Genomic DNA, 20,015 nt, shown 5'->3' with positions numbered 1-20,015 from the left:
ATCAGAAGATTTCGATCTTATAAAGAACTGATTTTCTGATCAGCTCGCGAGCGGATTGTCTGCATAGATTCAAAAGATCAGTGAACCAGTTCTTTCGCTCTTTTCGTTCTACTTTTCGTGTGCGTCCCGGCGTTAGCCAGCCCGTGTGCTGTGTGTGAACTGTGGCAAGTAGATTTTATTTTTTATTCCCGCGGCTGGTGGATGGTTATGCATTGAGAGCAGGCTGCTGGCGGCAGCTATTTTCTGGGAGTTCTATTGCAGTGTCGCACGCCGCTTTGCGCTTGGGGTGTAAAACTTTCATACGGCTCTCGCTTGCGGTGTCTGATCAACAAAATCAGCTTCAGCTTTTTGCTTGAAGCAAGGGGTGAGTTATCGCTCTTTAAAAAAGAGCGATAGATCACTCACTCACTTTGAAGAATCAGCTCTTTAGATCAGTTCGTGAGGGGATTGCCTACTCTAACGAGAATGCCCGAGCAACGATGAAAGGGGAGACTGGAGAGGCGCAGCCAAAGACCGAATTTTGTGGAGGTGTATTCTGGGTTCGGCATAGGATCTCTGTCGCTATAAAAGTAAAGTAAGTATGAGTATGCCGGATCATCCCGGTGATATTCATAGGCCGTCAATCGACTCCAGTTGCCATTTTGAATCTTTTTAGGGACACATTATTTCCAGAGACGTATTTTATTAGTGTTGAATCGTCTAATTTACTGTCGTGATTTCGCACACAATCCTTCTGTTATTTCACTGAAAGAATTTCCGGCCAATGCACTGACGCTGCTACCACCACTACCGCCACTCAAAGGGAAAATTTGTTGCTCATTTGAATAAAGCATATCAGAGCTGGAATTCACCTCAGTGCAGACAAAACCACACAAATTTGTACACAACACATTTGCCATCAAACCGTGCGTGCCACTCCCGATATTTCGTTTGTGTTCTCTTCTCCCCATTCGCTCTTTTGTATTTCTTTCGCACCGAAAATATGCGACTGAGTAAACTTTGTGCATTCGCCAAAATGTGCGACACCACACATTGTATCTTACTTTGGGCAATGATTATCGGATTTGGCAAACGAACGATTGTAGTATTAATTTTTTTTTGGGTTTTTGTACCTCATTTGACTCCTACTGAAATAATTTAGAAGCTGCTGAATGGGTTTTGTTTCAAAACTAAAAATGGTTTCTTCCCGGGGATAGCCGCAATATGTCTCGTACATGAACAGTAGGGTGGCAATAGAAATCGACTTTTCGGATTTCGTTGAGAAGTAGGGCTCAATTGTTTTGTCTTCGAAAAAAGTTCCCATACTAAACTTCAGCTTAATCTGACTTTGGAAACACGAAAGCATTATTTTTTGACCAATGAAAAAAATGCACAGGTAGTTCATAAATTTCTGAATATCAAAAAATTCTGCTGTTAAATGTGCATGAATCATCGAGATCTGGTGTTATCCAAAAACAAAAAATGAGAAAATAGATCGCTTAAAGTATCACTTTTCGACTGAACGAACTTCTAAATGCGACGATGGACAATTTTTTCCCATATAAGTCATTACCACCCTAATGAACGGTATCAATAGTGAATGCATGTAGCGATTGTATATGAATACCGGGACAGAAACATGTCTGGACGTGCGTAATATGTCCTAAGTAACAGGTTCACGTTATTCAGAATCGTGTTCAAATGAAATCATAAAAATGTATATGGTCCTTTCTTGATTTCTTTTTCTCTGCTATTTTTTCTACCCGCAACGCAACGCAAACTGCTCAAACTGAAGCTCTTTGTTCTCACGCAATGTGTCACAAAAAAACAGCACAAAGTGTTTTTCCTTTCTCCCTCTCTTGAAATATTTCTGACTTGGTGATATCTTTCAAAGTCATTTCGTTTTCGCTCTTTCTCTTTGTTCTTGTTGGTTGTCAAAATGTGTAGGTACCGTTCTCGTTGTGCATTGACGTAAAATTAACACAATGAGCGCAATGAGTGTGCGAATGACAGCCCTGTATAGGACAATACTGATCGCACCTATGTGCTATCCAGTGGGAATAAGGCATTTTTCTAATAACAGAGAAAAGCTGTTGTCATCTCGGAAACTTGACGGTCGACAGGCTTTGATTGTTTGCGTGTTGCCAGAATACGGAAGAAATTTTCACTGTGGTCAATGCGACTGCCACTACCGCTACTACACAGAGGCAACTTTTTACTAGACGCTGCTGCCATTGCAACTATCCGCTGCCGCTACCGCTACTGTACTACCTGTTTCTACTTATAGCGAATTTCTTTATTCCACGGGGTTAGTGCCAACTTTCGGGTGGAATAAAAAAACGATCTCGATCTACGATCTAAAGCCTTGCGTTGGTGTGCGTGAGACCATGTGCAATGTAAACATAAATAAGGCAATCCACGAGACAGTTGCGATCAGCTGATTTAAGTCTGTTTTCAACTTATGACAGCTTTACGTATATTCGATCGGTCGCAACTTGGATACAACTCGGATCCAGAAGCGTGAAAAACAAATGTTATCCGATCGGTAGCTCTTGTATTGCGGATGCCAATCCTAAATACAACAATAACAAATCATTTTTGATATTATTGCCGACATTTAAAGATTTCTGTTTTGGTCGTGTTTTGGTTTTGCAGCTTGAAAAACAGCAACAATAACAAACGCATCCGTATATTTTCGCCAAAATTCGCCACCCGACTCCTGCTTGTTTTCGATGGCTTACTGAAAATTCTGATTAAAGCACTTTCGAACTCGGAATCGGAATCGGAATCCAAATCTAAATCCGATTCCATTAATTCCATAACAAATACCTTTGCTGCAGCAATTATTTCTCTCTACGTTCCATGATTTCACTGCACAGACGACAAGACATTTTTCTGTTGTTTTCAGCATCACCCGCGTGTTTTGACCGTTTTGACAGATACGATGTAATAGTATTGGTGAACCCACTCGCAAAACTGACGAAAATCACAGTGCGAACCTGTCTGTTTTGCAGGCGCTTCCAGGTCAAAACTGGGTCAATATCGAGCGAATAAAGAAGGGTTTTGACAGCAGTTAGTGCGCTTTCAGGTCAAAACGAGGTGAGCTGGTGGAATAAAGAAATTCGCTATTAGTTAGGACCGTCCTGGTTGCCATCCACTAGTAAAATGGTTGGCTTGACAGAAGCAGAATTATATAGCCCAAATAGTACATTCGATTGTGTTAGAGAAAGCATTAAGGAAAATCATTAGGCGACCACTGTTGTTAGTTAGCTGGGACCATCCTGGTTGCTATTCACTAGTAAAATGATTGGTTTGAGCAGAAACAAACTCTAATATATATCCCAAATAAAACATTCGTTTGCGCTAGGAAAAGCAATCAATAGGGGCCAATCAGATAATTCGAAATTTGCGTTTCTAAAGGCTTACTCATTTTCAATAGTACAACTATTTGCATAATAAGGGCTTGACGGTTTTCAAGTTTCTCATGCGTTTTAGTGTTGTGTGTGTCTTCTGTTATCGATGCCGCCACACTCAGTTCCTCAACATTTTCTTATGCCGCGTATTTTCGAAGGCTTTTTTCTTTCAGTTCGTGCTAAAACATGGAGCTGAAGTCGAATTAACAACATTTCGAATACCTTACACTAAAGGCGAGGGATACGCAGCGCGTAAATTTCGAAATCCGCGCAAAAAACCGTGTGAATACCTAAACCCGCGTAAAAAAGATTTTAGTGTACTTAATCAGGACTCGTCTAGTCGCCATCTACTTGTAAAATGTTTGTTTTAAACAAAGACAGGTTCTTATATAGCTCGAAGTGTGCATGCGCGGTTCACTAGGTATATAATTCTGTCGACTGTACTAGGAAAAATCAACCTTGAGCAACCAATAGACGTCGATAGTACAATAGTTCGAATGATCAAATAACAAATTTCTGCATTTGGGCGAATGCATAGATGATTTTCCAATCAATTGCAAAAACAAAGGGAAATCTACTGGAAACCATTAGCAATTTAAATTGGACATATTTGTATTTTTCGTTTATAGATTTTCATTTTACACCCCTATGTAATCCAACTTCCTGAGAGACGTATTTCTACGTCAAAACGTTAAACGATTTTGACCAATCAGGGTTACGCAGATAGTCTTCTCCATTACTCAAAAACGGTACAAGATATCGACCTCATTTCAATCACGTCTCATGCCAAGAATAATCATACATCCGTTTTGTAAACAAATGAAAATTTTTGGTGTAAATGCTGGAAATTAAAAATGTTGCATTTTGGTTACTGAATTGACCACTATCATATTCAAACGAAAGTTCAAACATTTTAGGACAGTTTCCTTCGTTATATTTTCAATTAAAACAAATCTTTTTTTACGCGGTCCATACAAATTTGGAACGCATCCATCGCGAAAAGGCCTTAGTGTATTCAGTTTATTAATTTGCAAATGTTATGAAAAAAAAATTAGATTTCGATTCAGCTATTTCAGAAACATTAGAAAAAGACGGGGTGAATATTTCTCGTATCTATTTTTTCCTTCTTATATAACGTTATAACGCTTTTTCTTTTCCCTGCTTCAACAGATCCGAGGGCGGATTACGCGTGCTGGCAGTGAATATCCTCGGCCGGTTCCTGCTGAACAGTGATAAAAACATTCGCTACGTCGCGCTGAACACACTGCTCCGCACGGTGCACGCCGACATTTCCGCTGTTCAGCGGCATCGCAGCACGATTCTGGAGTGCCTCAAGGATCCAGACGTTTCGATACGACGCCGGGCGATGGAACTTTCCTTCGCACTAATCAACTCGCAGAACATCCGCGCGATGTCCAAGGAGCTGCTGATCTTCTTAGAAAAGGCGGACGCCGAGTTCAAGGCACAGTGCAGCAGTCGAATGGTGCACGTGGCCGAACGGTACGCTTCGTCGATCCGCTGGCGGTTGGATACGTTGCTGAGCGTGCTGATTGCGGTAAATTTCTTCACTAATTTTATGCTGCGCTCAAATATATAATAAATTCCATTACAGGCCGGTAACTACGTTCGAGACGACGTCACTTCTTCCACAATTCAGCTGATTCTGAACAGTCCACCGGAGGAGCAAGCCTATATTGGTCTTCGGCTGTGGGATTCTCTTCATAACATTACCAATTCGTTCGAAGACAAGCAGCCTCTGTTGCAGGTGGCTGTTTGGACAATCGGCGAATACGGGGATTTACTGTTGAGTAGTGAACGCCTGGAAGGTAATTTTTCGAATTATAGTTACAATAGTAGTAGATCAGCCGTAGTAGAACGTAGTTTTTGTTTGTTTGTTCTCGCTTCTTTCCTGCCCAACTCTATACAAAAGATGTTGAAATTCCTGCAGAGAGTGACTTGGTGGATCTCTACCAGAAACTACTGTGGTCTACCTCGGTTTCGACGACTAGTAAGCAGTATGCGCTCGTATCGCTGGCCAAACTAAGCACTCGAATTAAAACCAGCGAGGAGTAAGTTACCCAATTTTTTATTTGAAACAAAAAACATTCAACGAACTTTCTATCCAACAGGGAGATAAAAGCCCAACAGATCATCGAAGCGTTCGGTACCCATTTGAACATTGATTTGCAGCAACGTGGCGTTGAATTTTCCCAACTCTTTCGTGACTACAGCCATCTTCGTCCAGCGTTACTAGAGAAAATGCCGAAGATACAGAAATCACTCACCAACGGTAACGACAACGGTGGCATTTACGACGAGCACTCCAACAGTATCGATCTGATTGAAAGCGGTGGCGACGAAGTGGAATTGAGCGGGTTCGTGTCTTCTAGTACTACCACGAAGATCGGATCAGATTCCGTAAGTCCTACAAAAACACCTTCTTGTGAGTATAGATTACCATTACTCTCTCTTTCTTTAGAATGCCCTCCTAGATCTACTTGGCGGCAGTGATGATCCAGTAGACGGTATAGGGCTGATCCCCTCGACCAACTCGATAATTTCGTCCACTGTCAATGGGAAAATTCCGACTACCAGTGCTTCCAACAACCAGGATTTGCTCGACCTACTCGGTGGACTGGATTTACCTGTCAGTACACCACCAGCAGCGATTGCGCCCCTTGGCGGTGTCGGTTTGGATCTGAACAGCTTGAATGAGAATAGTATTCGCTCGACGAGTACGGCTCCAACCATTCCTTTGGTTTCCGGCTCTTCCTCTTTCGGTGGGTTGGAAAATCTGTTGAATTCCAACCTAACATCGCCAACGGTAGCACCGACAATGACAATTCCAACAAGTGGTGTGACCTCTCCCTTAGGAAACAGTACCGGTCTGTTCGGCGATTTTTCGTCCATCAATAATAATGAGGTTCGTGTGCGATTGCAGCTCGCGAAATGAGTCAATATATAACTAGGAGTTCTTCGTTTTTTCAGGAGCACTCTAAAACATTGACAGCTTTGGATAAGGATGGTCTGCTAGTTCAGTTGCTATCCAAGCAAAGTGGAGGCTGCTTGCAGATTATCATGACTGCTGTGAATAATTCACTCACCACTTTGGAGCAATACTTATTCCAGGTGAGTGTTCAGTTATTTAAAATGGTTGATTTTTGGTTAGAACAGGAAATATCTTTCTTCCAGGCGGCTGTTCCCAGAAGTTTCTCCCTGCAGATGCTTTCGCCCTCCGGTTCTACACTACCTCCTGGTGGCACCATTACGCAAGAAATGCGAGTTTCGAGCACTGCGAAGGTAAGCCTAAAAAAATTACCTCTCCGAGTTGATACTAAATCCCATTCTTTGTAGGCCACGCTTCGAATGCGCCTGCGAATATCCTATCAATGTGACGGTAACCCGATATTGGAGCAAACCGAAGTGTCCGGCTTTCCCGAGGAACCCACGCCGCTCGAATGAGGTCCGAATTGGAACGTAAACATAACGGTTAAGTTTTAATTTGCCAAGCATGCCGAGCAGCTGATTCGAGTGATTAGCTCGGCTGCTTTTCTCTGTCAATAATTTCAAACGTTTTCTTAGGATTTTAGATCCTTTCCAAATTCTCCGGAACCATTTTTATAGTACTCCCTGGTGGCAAAAGTTTTCGTGAACCCCCCTGCTTAAATAAATCCCTACTTGTAGAGTCAAATATTTTTTTCTAAATTCATCTCCCACTACTAGTTAACTAACACTTAAGCGTTATAAAATCTACCCATAAATACTACTAATCTACCGGTAGAGGAGACTAAAGCAAATGCATACTGCTAGTGATTATTAGGGCGTTTGCTTGAGAAAGTGAGTGAAAACAAGTACGAGTTTGCGCGTAAACTGTAAATACTTACCTACCTACTACAGATGAAGAGCGATATTATATTATGATTGAATCGTGTAAGTAATTGAAAATACCCGTAGATTAAGGACGACGACGTTGAACTGAGTAACGGCATGGCAATCTAGGGGAAAAGCTGGCTCAAAAAAAAAATGACAAATTTCTAAGTGTAATCATGGCGAGCTGTCTGTCGGAATACACTTTAGGCTTAACCTTTTTTTCCGTTTCCGTTTTGCTCCGAAATCAACAATAGAGTGCTGATGACGATAATGAAGATGTAAGTGTACTGTTTTCCGTCCAAGAAACCCAATTACGCGTGTGATGAATGGCGTATAGGTGAAGCGAAGAAAGTTCATAGAGTTTTCTTTCTGTATCTGCTGTCTTAAATAATTTGTAGTTGGTACGAAAGCCTTGCTTTCGCTGCAAATTAGCGTGATTTTTGTTTACTCTTAAGTTTGTTCGTACAGAAAAGACAATACCTTCTTACTAACTCAGCCATGCTTGTCAGGCATACCGCTCTCATCAAGTTTTCGCAGTTTGAACTTTATTTGGTACCTACGATGATTAGCTTCGGTTTGATACGAGTGAGCGGTGCTTTTCATATAGTTAATACATATGCGGCAGTATTTTTGTACCACAAGCGAAATTATTCGATGAGAACTCTAGTAACGAAAGTGACAAATTGACTCTAGTGGACATAAGTGGAAGATGCAAAATGTTATATTAAATTATAGAGGATGATGCTATCGGTTAGTAAGAGCTAGAGCGTAGACTGTAAGTAGAAGGATCTAGACAAGCCTGTAGAAAGAGGAAGTACACCTAACAAAAACGTAACTAAACAAGGCAAAATAGAACAGACACAAACAGACTATGCATGACAGAACACACTCTAATCGATAATAGGTTCTGTTCGAAGAACTCCCGTGACGCGGCTGCGCCAAAGGTTGAGAAGGAACAGTAATAAAAAAACCCCCCGTAACTGTTGTAACTGCTATAAATATATGTATAATACATGATCGATTGTACATGATGGATTTTGAAATTGCGGTTCATTTCTTTCCCTTGCAGGTTGATATGAAGAACTAAAGCAACCGAAAAACCCCCTAATCTTTGGCGTCCGGATGACATTCTGCATGTGAGGAGGTAGGTTGTAGTAGTTAGTTGATATTTCTGACTTAACTAAGAGAAGATTTCCAGAGCACTGGATTTATCCTAAGATTTAGGATAAGGAAAATTTACGTTCCAACATCTGTCAGTTTCGAGAAGTTGTACCGATCAAGGGTTTTATGAAAGCCCGCTTCATCCCCCAAGTTGAGTTTTTTCTTTTCGACAATGTTGACAAAAAGTATAATACGCCCACACATTACATTTTTATAGATTTTAAGACACCGTACTATACAGTGAATCGTGAACAGACGGACGACTTTTAAACAGAGTGACAAAAGCTTTTTGTCTAAAATATATTTGTGAAAAGTTATCAGATCACAACTCCATGCCTCTCTCCTTTATCGGAGATTTTTTTAACTTTGTAAGAACAAAAAGACCGTTTAGTTAAAGTATCATCATCCTCAATAGAAAAACGATGTAAAGAGAAGTTAGCAAGAGGATTAAATCAGCAGGAAATTTCGGCCAGAAAAAAATAACACCTGGTTTTGGACTTTTCTCTAGCTTTATTAGTAATGCAGATATTAGTTAAATGATTACTTGCGGCGCTACCAGACGTTCCAAATACAATTAAAAGCAAAATCGAAACGATCACTGCCATTTCTTTGTCCTACGCATATATTGCACCTCACTGTAGCAATTCCATTCCGTGTTTCCGTTTCCGGGGTGTTCATTGTCCAAATATTGGCACTAGTTTCGTTTGTCTTTCCTCCACCTGCGCATTTTATCACTAGATCACATGTCGTTTGCTTAGTTCAACTAGAGTATTTTCACTCTGTGGCAACGGTGCTTGCCCCCTCACTCTGCTCTTTTTTCGTGCGCTTTTTAAAGCTGATTTATTACTATTCACCTATGTATTAGGGTAGTGTATTCTGTTAACAGTAGGGTAATAATGCTTTGATTAAAATGGTTATTGTATAGTAACGTTCGAAGAAATTGCTGATTAAAATTGCTTATTACTATGATAGCGGTTGCAATGATATTCTTGTTTCGGTGTTCTAATTGTTTTTTTTTTATGAGATTTAGAATTTGTTTTTTTTTTCAGTTATAAAAACCCTTTAACGAACATTCACGACAAACTCTGCAGTTACAATTGTACGACAAGTAAATTATATCTATGTAACATTTGTTTTGATTCCGTTTTCGTAACAACTCCTGCTCTACTCGTCGATACACGGCCGCCAGTTCCTCTTTCGAATTGCATAGCTAGTAACAAAACAATTAGTACTTTAGTAAGCGCACGAAGAACCTTAGGCCTCGAAAAATCAGTTCTCATATTCGGTATAGTCGAATAAATACTTCGCCAGAAGATCCTCCGTCAGTCGGTCCGGTTCTGTGACCGGCATCTGGCAGACCTTGTTGTGGCAGAGATATGCGGTAGGGGCATCTTGCAGCATTTTAAAACTCTTCACCGTTTTACCGGCTAGATGTTGATCCGGTGTGACTGGGTTCAAGCGCACGATTATCAGTCCTGGCATGTAGAATTCCCGCACTGCGTCCACCAGGGAATTTGCCTTTTGTCCATCCGGACCTTAACAAAGCAAAAACAGTTACATCAAAGCTTTTACAGTAGAGTATTGTTGTTTACTTACCAACAACTACAAGCATATCACGACCATGCTTATCCAGCAGCAGGGCGGACATCATTTCCGGCAAAACATAACCAAAGGGAGTTACGTTCGAAAAATAGTTGAACATTTTTTTAGCCTTATCGTGGAAAGGTTCACTCTCGAAATAATCGCCTAATATCAGGAGGTTATGGGCTGACACACTGTTGCCGCATGGTTCGGCTCCATCATGGTCTAAAAAAAAATCACAAGAAGGTTGTATGCAAAGCCACGACCGCAAGGTTGAAGTAGAATACTTTTACAAGGAAGATAACCCGGCTGCTTGCGTGTCAGTCACTTTTTCTAGTAAGTAGACGTTGACCGTTCATTGGCAGTATTGTAATTTCTTTTTGTCTGATATTTTGAATGAAGTTCATTGAATATTTTTAAATTTTGTGTAAATGAGAAGCTGAAGTGCTGCCGAATTGTAATATGCACATTTAATACGACATCATTAAACGGGAACGGAACAAAGGCTACGGTTATGCAGAACGCGAATGCCGGCGCGATGCGATTCGCCTTACCGTGGTGAAATGTACAGCTCTTTTTAAGGCGAAGTAGAGCTATACATTTCAACAGATTTCGTCTTGCCGAATCGCATCGCGCCGTTATTTGCGTTCTGCATGACCGTAGCCAAACACTAAGCGACGCAAACACGTAATAATAGTCAGAGTATGCATGTAGATGAAGATAATTAACTTTGGATTATAACGTAAAACATGAAAATATTAACTCTTCAAATAATCATTTGTGTTCTTCAAATTTCAGTTGTTCAATTTAATATCCGATGGAATGTTTGTTTATTATCTGATGAAGCTCTTATATAGGCCAAATGATGCATTCCCAATTTACTATGTTCATAACTCTGTCGACCGTGCTTGGGAAAGCGCGGTATAACGACCAATCAGAGGTCGAATTTTGTGTTTTGACAAGGCTTTTCAATAGTACAATAGTACAATAGTTCGAATGATAAAATTGCAATTTCATGCATTTGGTAGGAATCTTAGATTTTCTAATCGATTGCTGCAAGAACGAAGGAAATCCATCGAAAACTAACCGATTTATTAGCATTTGAAATTTTTCTCACTTTTTTCAGTTTTAGATTTTCATTTTACATCCCTATGTAGCCGAACTTCCTGAGAGAAGTATTCCAATTCAAAATTGAATCTTCATTAATTCATTTGTTGTCCTTATAAGGACAATTGTTCCATTTATCATAGGATGTAGTGTTTATCTTACATCTCTGTGTTACCTTGATAGTGAGGACTGTGGCGCACGGTCAACACAATGAGAAAGGTGTTTTCACATTGAAAACTAGACACGGCTTTACTGGAGGAAGTGTTGGCAAATGCATCTACCGCTAATACCACCGCTATCATACGAAAGCGCGTCGTTTCATGTGGGGAATATCAACAACGAAAAATGACGCGCGTCTAAGCATAACCCGAACTGTTTCGCCGTGTTGCTCCCATTTACCTTTACATCGGCCTCAGGGATGTACCGGCTGCATCTGCATCTACCGCTGAGGCTGTCACTATACTGCTATTGGTACCAAAAGCTATTAACTCTTCAAATAAGTGTTTTATTTGTTCTCAAAAGAACAATTGTACAATTCAAAATCGGATTTACGCAGTCGCATCTCTGTAATATTACCGACAATAATATTCTTCTGAACAAAATGATGCAACTTTCCCATTAGGCCTCTGCCATAATAGACGCGAAAAGCGACGCGAACCGATTCGCTCGGCTGTAGGTTAATGTACAGCCATCAGTAGAGCTGTACATTAACCTGCGGCCGAGCGAATCGGTTCGCGCCGCTTTTCGCGTCTACTATGGCAGAGGCCTTAGAGAAAGTTGCTGGCTGATGTATTCACTTCATGCAAGCCTGCTGCTGATGCTTCCCGCTACCACACTGAAACAGCATTTTAGTGAAGGGAGTGTCGTTGCATCAGCTGACCCTGCTACTATCGATGCTGATATACCCGCTGCAACAGCTACGCTATGCATAGCCATGCCACAGTTGTGGCCGCTATACGCTGGCCCAACTGCTGAGCAACTGCAACGCTATCCGTAGCCATGCCACAGTTGTGGCCGCCACTGGTATCCGCTGTACCTGCATCTGCTGGCCCTGCTACTATCGATGGTGAGATCCGCTGAAACTGCTACGCTTATCCGCAGCCATGCCACAGTTGTGGCCGCTATCCGCTATCGATGGTACCCACTGCTCGCTCCCGCTGCTGCTAAGGGAGGACTACTGTCGTCGCTGTTCAGAACTATTATGAGCGGCTTCGACTAAAACAGGCCCTTATATAGGGATGAAAATAGGAATGAATTATTTTTCGTACATGGTGGAATGATATAACTTGAAAAATATGTGTGACTTCATTCTGGCTCAGAGCGATCATTTGATAAGCTCCACCTCTTTTTTCAGTTTCTAAAGTTTTTCCTCAGTTTCGTAGCACGGATGCACAAAAATCATTTCTTGTGAACATTCTGTCGAGCAGGACCGATAGCACTCTCATTGAAGCAACAAAATAACATGTTTTGTGTCGTGTTGTGCAGCTTGGTTGAAGAAAATGTTCCCGTCCCTGTGTCGCATGTAAGCAGATTATTACGTTCAGTAGACAGTAGATAGTGTATCTAGCGAATAAACACCGATGGTGCTCTCACACACGCAACGGTTTTAACCCATATCTTATTGCGGTTTGTAACATCAAGCGATTTCGTTTGCTCGCTGTTGCGCGTTGCATCATGTGAAATTAGACAACTACAACAGAATTTGATTGCATCCCGCACAGAATGTCTGCTTGTGTTGATGCCAGAAAATTATTAACCTTCAATTATGTTTTTATTTGCCTTGAAAAAAGCATGTTGCGGTTCAAAATCGGTTGCTAATTACAACCTTTGAGCTGCCCTAACATTGGGGGAATTAAGATACACGGACAACATGCACTGTGGAAGCTATTTCACATTCAGTAAATTAGACGCGTGCGACAAATTAAATTGCTAGGATGCAACACAGAATGCTTGCTTGCGTTGACGTTCAATGTGCGGGCCAGAATTACTATCGATTCACTGACAGTTGGTTCGATTCCACTCACAATATCACGGCCAAGATTGTGGGAAGCGGCAAAATGCTGAGAGATAGCACAAGCCTTTTCGCGGGAAGTTAGCTAAGTTTCACTATTCACTATTAATGGCGGAATGGGTTTTGGTTTGTTCTTCAACACTTTAGCCACACGCCAAAATGGCCGTGAGCAGTTGGGCTAATTACGTAATTCGGTTGCAAACTGTCTGTTTTTCACTTTCTCCAGACGTTCTTGAACGATTTTTGTCAGCTGTCTAGCGTAGAATCGGTGCCTAGGGTTGCGGGTACGTTGATATTGCCTTCTCAGCGAGTTTCGCAAGGAAATTATGCGCTTGGTGTTATCGTCGATTTGCGCAAACTGACGTGTCACTGGAACAGATGGGATGTAGCGGCACTCTGCTTCCTGGATGACGTCTATCATGGACTGTAGAGTACGATCGATGTCTCCAGTGCTGTTCAAAGTGATGTCCGCATCAAGATGGTTTTCAACATACCGCTGCAGCTGAACCCAATTTGCACGATGGTAATTTCTTCTTTGTTGAACTTGACGCCGCTCTACGTTAGCACCAATCTCAGCGATGACCGGAAGATGATCCGAGGAGAGCTCTGTTATGGTTTTCGGAATCGAAAATCGATCGGTGATGTTGGTCAGAAAAATGTCAAGCTTAGAGCCTACACCACCAGGAGAGATGTAAGTTGGCAATTCCGGATGAGCGGGATAGTAATATCCAGCTTCGGAATCTTCTACGATGATGTTACCATTTGCGTTGCACCTGGAGTCACCCCGAGCGGAGTGGCGAGCATTGAAATCACCTGTGATGACGAAATTGCCTCCTCTTCTAGACAGCTTTTGGATGTCGTTCTTCAATTTCACCGTGGTTCCATTTGCCCGTCGAGACTGCCTCGGACAATAGACCGCAATATATGTGAGTGGTCCATCAGTGGTGGTAATTTCGATTCCTACAGCTTCGACAAAGGTTGTGTTCAATCTCGGGAGTGATTTATATGGTAGTCCTCTCCTTATGGCGATTGCAACCCCGCCCCCAGCTGAGGTTGTGCGGTCCAGTCTGACTACCGAGTGTTCCGGCAGGCAGAAGTTTATGTTCGGCTTCAAATGTGTTTCGGTTATTGCAGCGACATCGATGTGGTGTGTGTTCAGAAAATGTAGAAGTTCAAACTTCTTGTTGGCCACAGAGCGGGCATTCCAGTTAAGGATTCGAAAGAATGGATCCATGACGGTAGTAAAAAGTCATCATGACCGCAATCTGTTCCTGGTTGGTGCGACAAGCCTTTGTTTGCTGATCGAGTTTAAGAAACAGCGTAGCTAGCTGTTCCATCGAGTACAAATTGCTACTTGCTGGGGGCATGCTGGCAGCCTGTGCATAACTCAAAAATCCGGGGGGGTCCCGGCTAGGAACACCACCAGTTGGAGGAGGTGGAAACGGCAACGTACTTGAAGTCGCTGGCGAGGTTGGTGTAACGCTAGGTTGTACACTTTTTCTATTCGACGGTCGCTGGCGATTTGCAATTTCACTTCGAATTTTGATAAATTCTGCTCGTTTTGGACAGGAACGGCTGTTCGTAGCATGCTCTTTGTCACAGTTGAGACACTTGATTTGTTCGGCTTCCTCAACAAGACAATCCACTGTTCGATGCGGACCTGCACATTCCATGCAGCGACTCTTGATATGGCAATTCTTTGTGCCATGTCCATAGTTCAAGCAATTGGAACACTGCGTGACATCGCGATGAATCGGTTTGTATCGCTCCCATTGCACGATTATGTTGAATAGGGCGGTGATTGTTTTCACTGTGCTCAGTGTAGTTGAACCCCTGGTCAGGTGGATCAGGTATAACTAATCACGATACTTGATGGCTTTGTTGTGTCTTATCATTTTGTATACGGCTTCCACTTCTAGGCCGCAAGCGACAAGCTTCGTTTTTAACTCGTCCAGTTCCAATTCCGGTAAACCACGCAGTACAACTTTGAATGGTTTTGTAGCTGCAATATCGTGAGTAAAATACTCCGCTTTTGTTTGCTTCAGGTAAACCTCTACTGCCTTGTAATGTGGGGTGGATGGAACGACGATTTTGTAACCGTCTGTGCATAGCCTCAGGGTAGCTATCAGCCCTTTGCTGATAAGTTCATTGAAGTGTTGCCTTAGTCCAGGCGGGAAACCTTTTACGTAGAAAGGCGGCATTTTCTCCTTCTTTTCCGTTTTCTCGGTAGTTTGGTCAGCCAGCGATGCAAACTTGTTAGCAGCTAGTATCTTCTTGGCGATTCCATCATCCTTTTCAGCAGGGTCACGAGGACGCTTATTGTTTTGCTCCTTACTGGAACCCTTTTTTCCCATTTCGTTGGGACACGACAACGTACTGTTGTATGACGAATGCGATAGGTAAAATAAACGAATGCGATAGGTAAACTAAAACTTTCAGTTGTTGTAACAAACACGTCTGTATACACCAAGCGTGAGACGAAGAATGAGCGGCTTTCGGCTGAAACAGGCTCTTATATAGGCCAAATAGCATGTTTTCAATTGCAAGGTATATGATCCTGTCGACCGTGCTTGGGAAGCAAGCATATAACGACCAATCAGAGGTCGAAATTTTCGTTTTGACAAGGCTTGACTATTTTCAATAGTACAATAGTGTGAATAATAAAATTACAATTATCTTATTTTGTGAAGAATCTTAGAAGATTTTCCAATCTATTGCTGCAAGAACGAAGGAAATCCATCGAGTACTAACCGATTTATTAGCATTTGAAATTGGACATATTTTTCACTTTTTTCGGTTTTAGATTTTCATTTCACATCCCTATGTAGCCGAACTTCCTGAGAGAAGTATTCTACTTCAACAGAGGAAACTTTCAACGTTTTGACTACAAAAAAGTGACTTTCGCTCTTACCTTCTTTCAGTCGAACTGCAACGTTAGCGGAATTCGCTTCCGAGTAGAAATAAGCACCATTGGTTTGATCCCAAAATAGTTCATCCTGAATCTCCTGTAGCTCTTTAGCCCACCAGAGAGCACTTTTGTCTAACGAGGCACGATAATAGTCTATCAGACCTTTGATCAGGAAAGCATAGTCGTCAATGAATCCGTAGATAGGATGTTCTCTAAAACGCAAACAGTTATCTTTACGACAAAGAAAATAAGGTAAATTTAGTTTTCAGTACTCACAACGACTTTGCTTCGTCACTTTCATCGCCATAGCAGGAACGTAGTAGTTTTCTCGCCTTTGCGTCGAATAAATTGCTACGCATAAAAGTCACAAGTTTGCCAGCAACTTCAAGATAGTGCGCCCGATTGGGTGCATCTTTGATGCAAGCCAGCTGCGATAACCCGGAAAGAATAAGTCCATTCCAGGCACATATGATCTTGGTATCGAGATGAGGTCGGGGACGTTTGTCCCGTTCCTCATGTAGTAATTGATTACCAATTTTCAAAATGTTACTGACCACCTCCGGTGTTGTTTCACATTTATCTGCTGTTTCACGAATCGACCCGTAAACAATCAAAATGTTTTTACCCAGAAGGTGCCCGTGAGGATCGCTGCTTGGTTCTACGTTTCCTGTTTCTTGAATTTCGTAGTGCTCCGTGTAAACCTCGACCGGGTTCACCTTTCCCAGCTCACCAAATTTATCCAAATTTGCCTTGAACAGCTCGCGAACTTCAGAAAAAGTCCAAGCATAAAACGCTCCCTCAATTTTATCCTGGCTTTCCCAGGTCGGAAGCGAGTCAGCGTCCTCGCCACTGTAAAACCCACCTGCTGGATGTTTTAAATCCTTGCAGATGTAGTTGAAAATCGAATCGGCCACATCCAGGTAGAGCTGTTTTTTCGTTGTCCTATAACCGTTCGCATAAGCCATCAGCAGCTGACCTTGATCGTAGAGCATCTTCTCAAAGTGCGGTACGTGCCATTTCTTATCCACAGAATATCTAGCAAAACCCCCGAAAACGTGGTCATGAATGCCTCCGGCAGCCATCTTATCAAGTGTGTTTAGCACCACACCAAGAATTTGACTGGAAGGATCCCGCAAATGCAGGTGAAAAATTAAATTCAATTTTGACACTTCCGGAAACTTGGGAGCTCCTAGGGATCCTCCCCACACGGGATCAAAATTGCGCTTGTAAATTGCGAGCGATTGCTTGAACTTTTCCTCAGCACTGTAAACTCGCTCCGGTTCTTCCTTATGTTTTTCCTCTACATTTCTCTGTATGGCCTCGATGATCGAGTGACCAGTAGCGGCTAAATCCTCTTTATCCGTTGCCCATTTAATCTTCAACTTTAGCAGTATTGTCGAAAATCCAGGCATTCCCCAGCGATCCTTCGGCGGAAAATACGTTCCTCCCGTTACCGGAGCCAAATCGGGAGTCAGCCAAACCGACATAGGCCACCCTCCAGAGCCGTTAATCAGTAGTATGAAGGTCATGTACAACTTATCAATATCTGGACGCTCCTCGCGATCCACTTTAACATTGATAAAGTTTTCGTTCATAATCGCCGCCACATCCTCGTTCTCGAAGGATTCTTTCTCCATCACGTGACACCAGTGACAGGTACTGTAGCCCACCGAAAGGAAAATCAGTTTGTTTTCCGCTTTGGCCCGGGCGATCGCTTCCTCGCCCCACGGATACCAGTCGACCGGATTGTGAGCATGCTGCAGTAAATAGGGTGACTTCTCGTGAATCAAACGGTTCGTATGTTTGGGTTTGTCACTTGCACTGCCGGATGCCATGCTGATTTCACTGGTGGAAAAATTTCTGGAAAACGAAGGCACGAGTGAGTCATACAATTTCAGCAATAAAACACATTTTATTATTTGACCAAAATTTTGCAAATCTTTTAATTTTTACCGATATTACAAAGCTCACACAGTTTCACAGAACTAAGAGGGTGTTGCCTATTCCAAACACCAGTTTATGTGTCACCACTCAAATATCTGCACTAACAAAAGCCGCCATAAAACAATGCATTCTAATTTATTTGATTGTTTGCCACTGTAGACGCAAAATTTTCGTGGAAATAAAATGATATTTTAACGTTTGCAACCTCACAGCATAAAAGAACTGCATCAGTATACTAACTCAACCCTCCACCTGCTTCTCTACAGCTTCATCTGGATTTGATGACGTATGCGCATCAGCATTTACTACTTTGCATAGAAGTTAATCAACCCTGTTGGCGATTGTTTACGACGCTGTGCCAAATGCTATCAATGCTACCAGGTCAACTTTGGTATGATGCGCCGCAATTTTTTTCAAAACGGTTCCACTCTTCCGATGTGGAAGCAAATCTAACTCAAAACAAAGATGAAAACTTTCACATTGTTTATTTTTATCACCACCAAACCATCAATCACCGTTTCAGCCAGATTTGGCAGGGTGCACTTATATAACTCGACGGTGCGGTGCTTTTTCCTGCAACCTGTAGTACATCACGTACGAGATCAACATAAAAACTCACCGAACTTGTTCACTGGAGCGTTGCCCTCGTTGACCTGCGGATTGCAGTGGCAGCCGATATTGATCGGTGAACGTGACTGTCTCTGCGTTTCGATGATGACGATGCTGCCGCTGTCGATGATGGTGCTGACAATAATCAACCGAGTTCGGATGCTGGTATATATTGTTGTTCTTGTTGTTGCTGTCTTTCTGATAACTACCACGTCGACAAGGCGACTCTATGTCCTGGGAAGTTTTGGTGCTGCTTCCTCGTTGGTACGATTTGGTGAGGCCACCTCCAGTCGGAAAGCAACTGGTTCGCAAGTAACCTACTAGATGGTTCACCTTCACTGATACATTCAAAAACATTGCCTGGGCCGTTCCGAACGACTGCGGCGTGCACTGCGTTTCAAACTGTGCTCATTTACATCGAAAGCATCGCCACCGTTGAAGTTACGCGAAAAACAGAAAATTCATCAAACGTCTTTTGTCAAATAGCGATTCCATATAAGAACGAATACCTTTCGAAAACTGTTGATTGCGATGATTGCGTGACCGACTGCGAGTGCGACTGAATTATATTGCAATAATATTGACAAACAACGGAGCCAACGTGCGAAGCGCAACCATATGAGAGCGGAGAGAGAAACGCACTTGACAGCTGTCGTAGAGGAAGTATTGCAGGGAATAAGTGATGCCAGTTCGTAGTAGTCACTGAATGACGCGGTAAATTTGGGTAATGAAATATTTCAATGCACTTTTCAATTTTTGGTTCTGGATCAATTCAGAAATCAGAAAAAGCGGAAAAAACTGTTTTCGAATGATTTCATTAGTTTGTACACAATTTTAATAGTTTATTTTCGAAATGCGAGTACTACCGGGAAACCGCAAAAATGTTGGGGACGATTAGAAGAAGAAGTATGCGTTAAAAAGGGACATCTGAATCGACAGTTGGTTAGAAGACATTCGAATAGCAACTTATACCAAAAAGGAGTCCAAACAAGCTGCATCCCGTAAACCGAGAATTAAAAAGTTGTAGACTTTTGCAAAAAAAAATGCCTGTGTGATAATGGAGGATGAGAAGTTTGTCAAACATAATTTTATAACTGCCAGGACCGCTGTTTTACACGATAGATGAAATGTGAACGCTTGAGGAAAAGGAGAAATCCATTTTCACAGAAATTTTTGGAAAAAAGGATACGGCATGACAAGAAATACACCGTGTTTAATTTATTCGATTTGCAGTACGAAGAGCAAACGTGGAAAGAAACGGTACGAATGTCACGAAATCTCACATGCTTCTTGGTTTTGCGGACGACATCGATATCATCGGTATCAAGCGTAAGGCCGTGGAGGAGGCCTTCGTACCTTTTAAGAGGAAAGCAGCGAGATTGGGACTTGTCATTAACTCTGCCAAAACGAAGTACATGGTAGCTGGCAGAGA

At 42.2% G+C, this 20,015-nt stretch overlaps 2 protein-coding genes across 15 annotated transcripts in view; one reads left to right on the top strand and one right to left on the bottom strand.

Annotated features, from left to right (window-relative positions):
- Positions 1-8,288, top strand: part of LOC129726490 (AP-1 complex subunit gamma-1) — a 51,877-nt gene extending 43,589 nt beyond the window's left edge. For 8 of the 10 annotated variants that reach the window (XM_055683266.1, XM_055683265.1, XM_055683272.1 and 5 more), the window contains 8 exons: positions 4,563-4,947; positions 5,005-5,218; positions 5,323-5,461; positions 5,522-5,810; positions 5,872-6,315; positions 6,381-6,521; positions 6,585-6,692; positions 6,747-8,288. In XM_055683266.1, coding sequence (XP_055539241.1) covers positions 4,563-4,947; positions 5,005-5,218; positions 5,323-5,461; positions 5,522-5,810; positions 5,872-6,315; positions 6,381-6,521; positions 6,585-6,692; positions 6,747-6,854 — 1,828 coding nt within the window. In that variant the 3' untranslated portion in view covers positions 6,855-8,288. The remainder of the gene's footprint in view (positions 1-4,562; positions 4,948-5,004; positions 5,219-5,322; positions 5,462-5,521; positions 5,811-5,871; positions 6,316-6,380; positions 6,522-6,584; positions 6,693-6,746) is intronic. The other 2 variants (XM_055683271.1, XM_055683268.1) reach the window with 1 other exon arrangement.
- A 625-nt stretch (positions 8,289-8,913) lies between these two features.
- On the bottom strand, positions 8,914-19,218 carry LOC129726492 (spermatogenesis-associated protein 20). Of its 5 annotated transcripts, XM_055683274.1 has the most exons (6): positions 19,093-19,218; positions 18,594-18,985; positions 16,307-17,890; positions 16,034-16,242; positions 10,020-10,229; positions 8,914-9,958 (listed from the first exon to the last, which is right to left on the bottom strand). In XM_055683274.1, exons 2-6 carry the CDS (start codon positions 18,938-18,940, stop codon positions 9,693-9,695), a joined length of 2,616 nt encoding a protein of 871 aa, XP_055539249.1. In that variant the 5' UTR covers positions 18,941-18,985; positions 19,093-19,218; the 3' UTR covers positions 8,914-9,692. The 5 variants fall into 5 exon arrangements, with proteins under 5 accessions (XP_055539249.1, XP_055539248.1, XP_055539251.1 ...); XM_055683273.1 differs by having other exon boundaries at positions 18,594-19,167; XM_055683276.1 differs by lacking the exons at positions 18,594-18,985; positions 19,093-19,218 and adding an exon at positions 18,215-18,518.
- Between the last annotated feature and the right edge of the window lie 797 nt (positions 19,219-20,015).

Source organism: Wyeomyia smithii, chromosome 3 (genome assembly GCF_029784165.1).
Source record: "Wyeomyia smithii strain HCP4-BCI-WySm-NY-G18 chromosome 3, ASM2978416v1, whole genome shotgun sequence".
Lineage (NCBI taxonomy): Eukaryota > Metazoa > Arthropoda > Insecta > Diptera > Culicidae > Wyeomyia > Wyeomyia smithii.
The sequence above is the reverse complement of the archived record's forward strand: the minus strand, read 5'-3'. Positions and strand labels throughout refer to the sequence as shown.

What these genes read in the sequence shown, in the direction of transcription:
- LOC129726492 (XM_055683274.1), bottom strand. Translation starts at nt 18,940, where the DNA reads ATGTTTTTGAATGTATCAGTGAAGGTGAACCATCTAGTAGGTTACTTG. An exon ending in AGTGACGAAGCAAAGTCGTT is followed by an intron (nt 16,243 to 16,306) that starts GTGAGTACTGAA and finishes TTTGCGTTTTAG; the next exon opens with AGAACATCCTATCTACGGAT. An exon ending in TGATATGCTTGTAGTTGTTG is followed by an intron (nt 9,959 to 10,019) that starts GTAAGTAAACAA and finishes TGCTTTGTTAAG; the next exon opens with GTCCGGATGGACAAAAGGCA.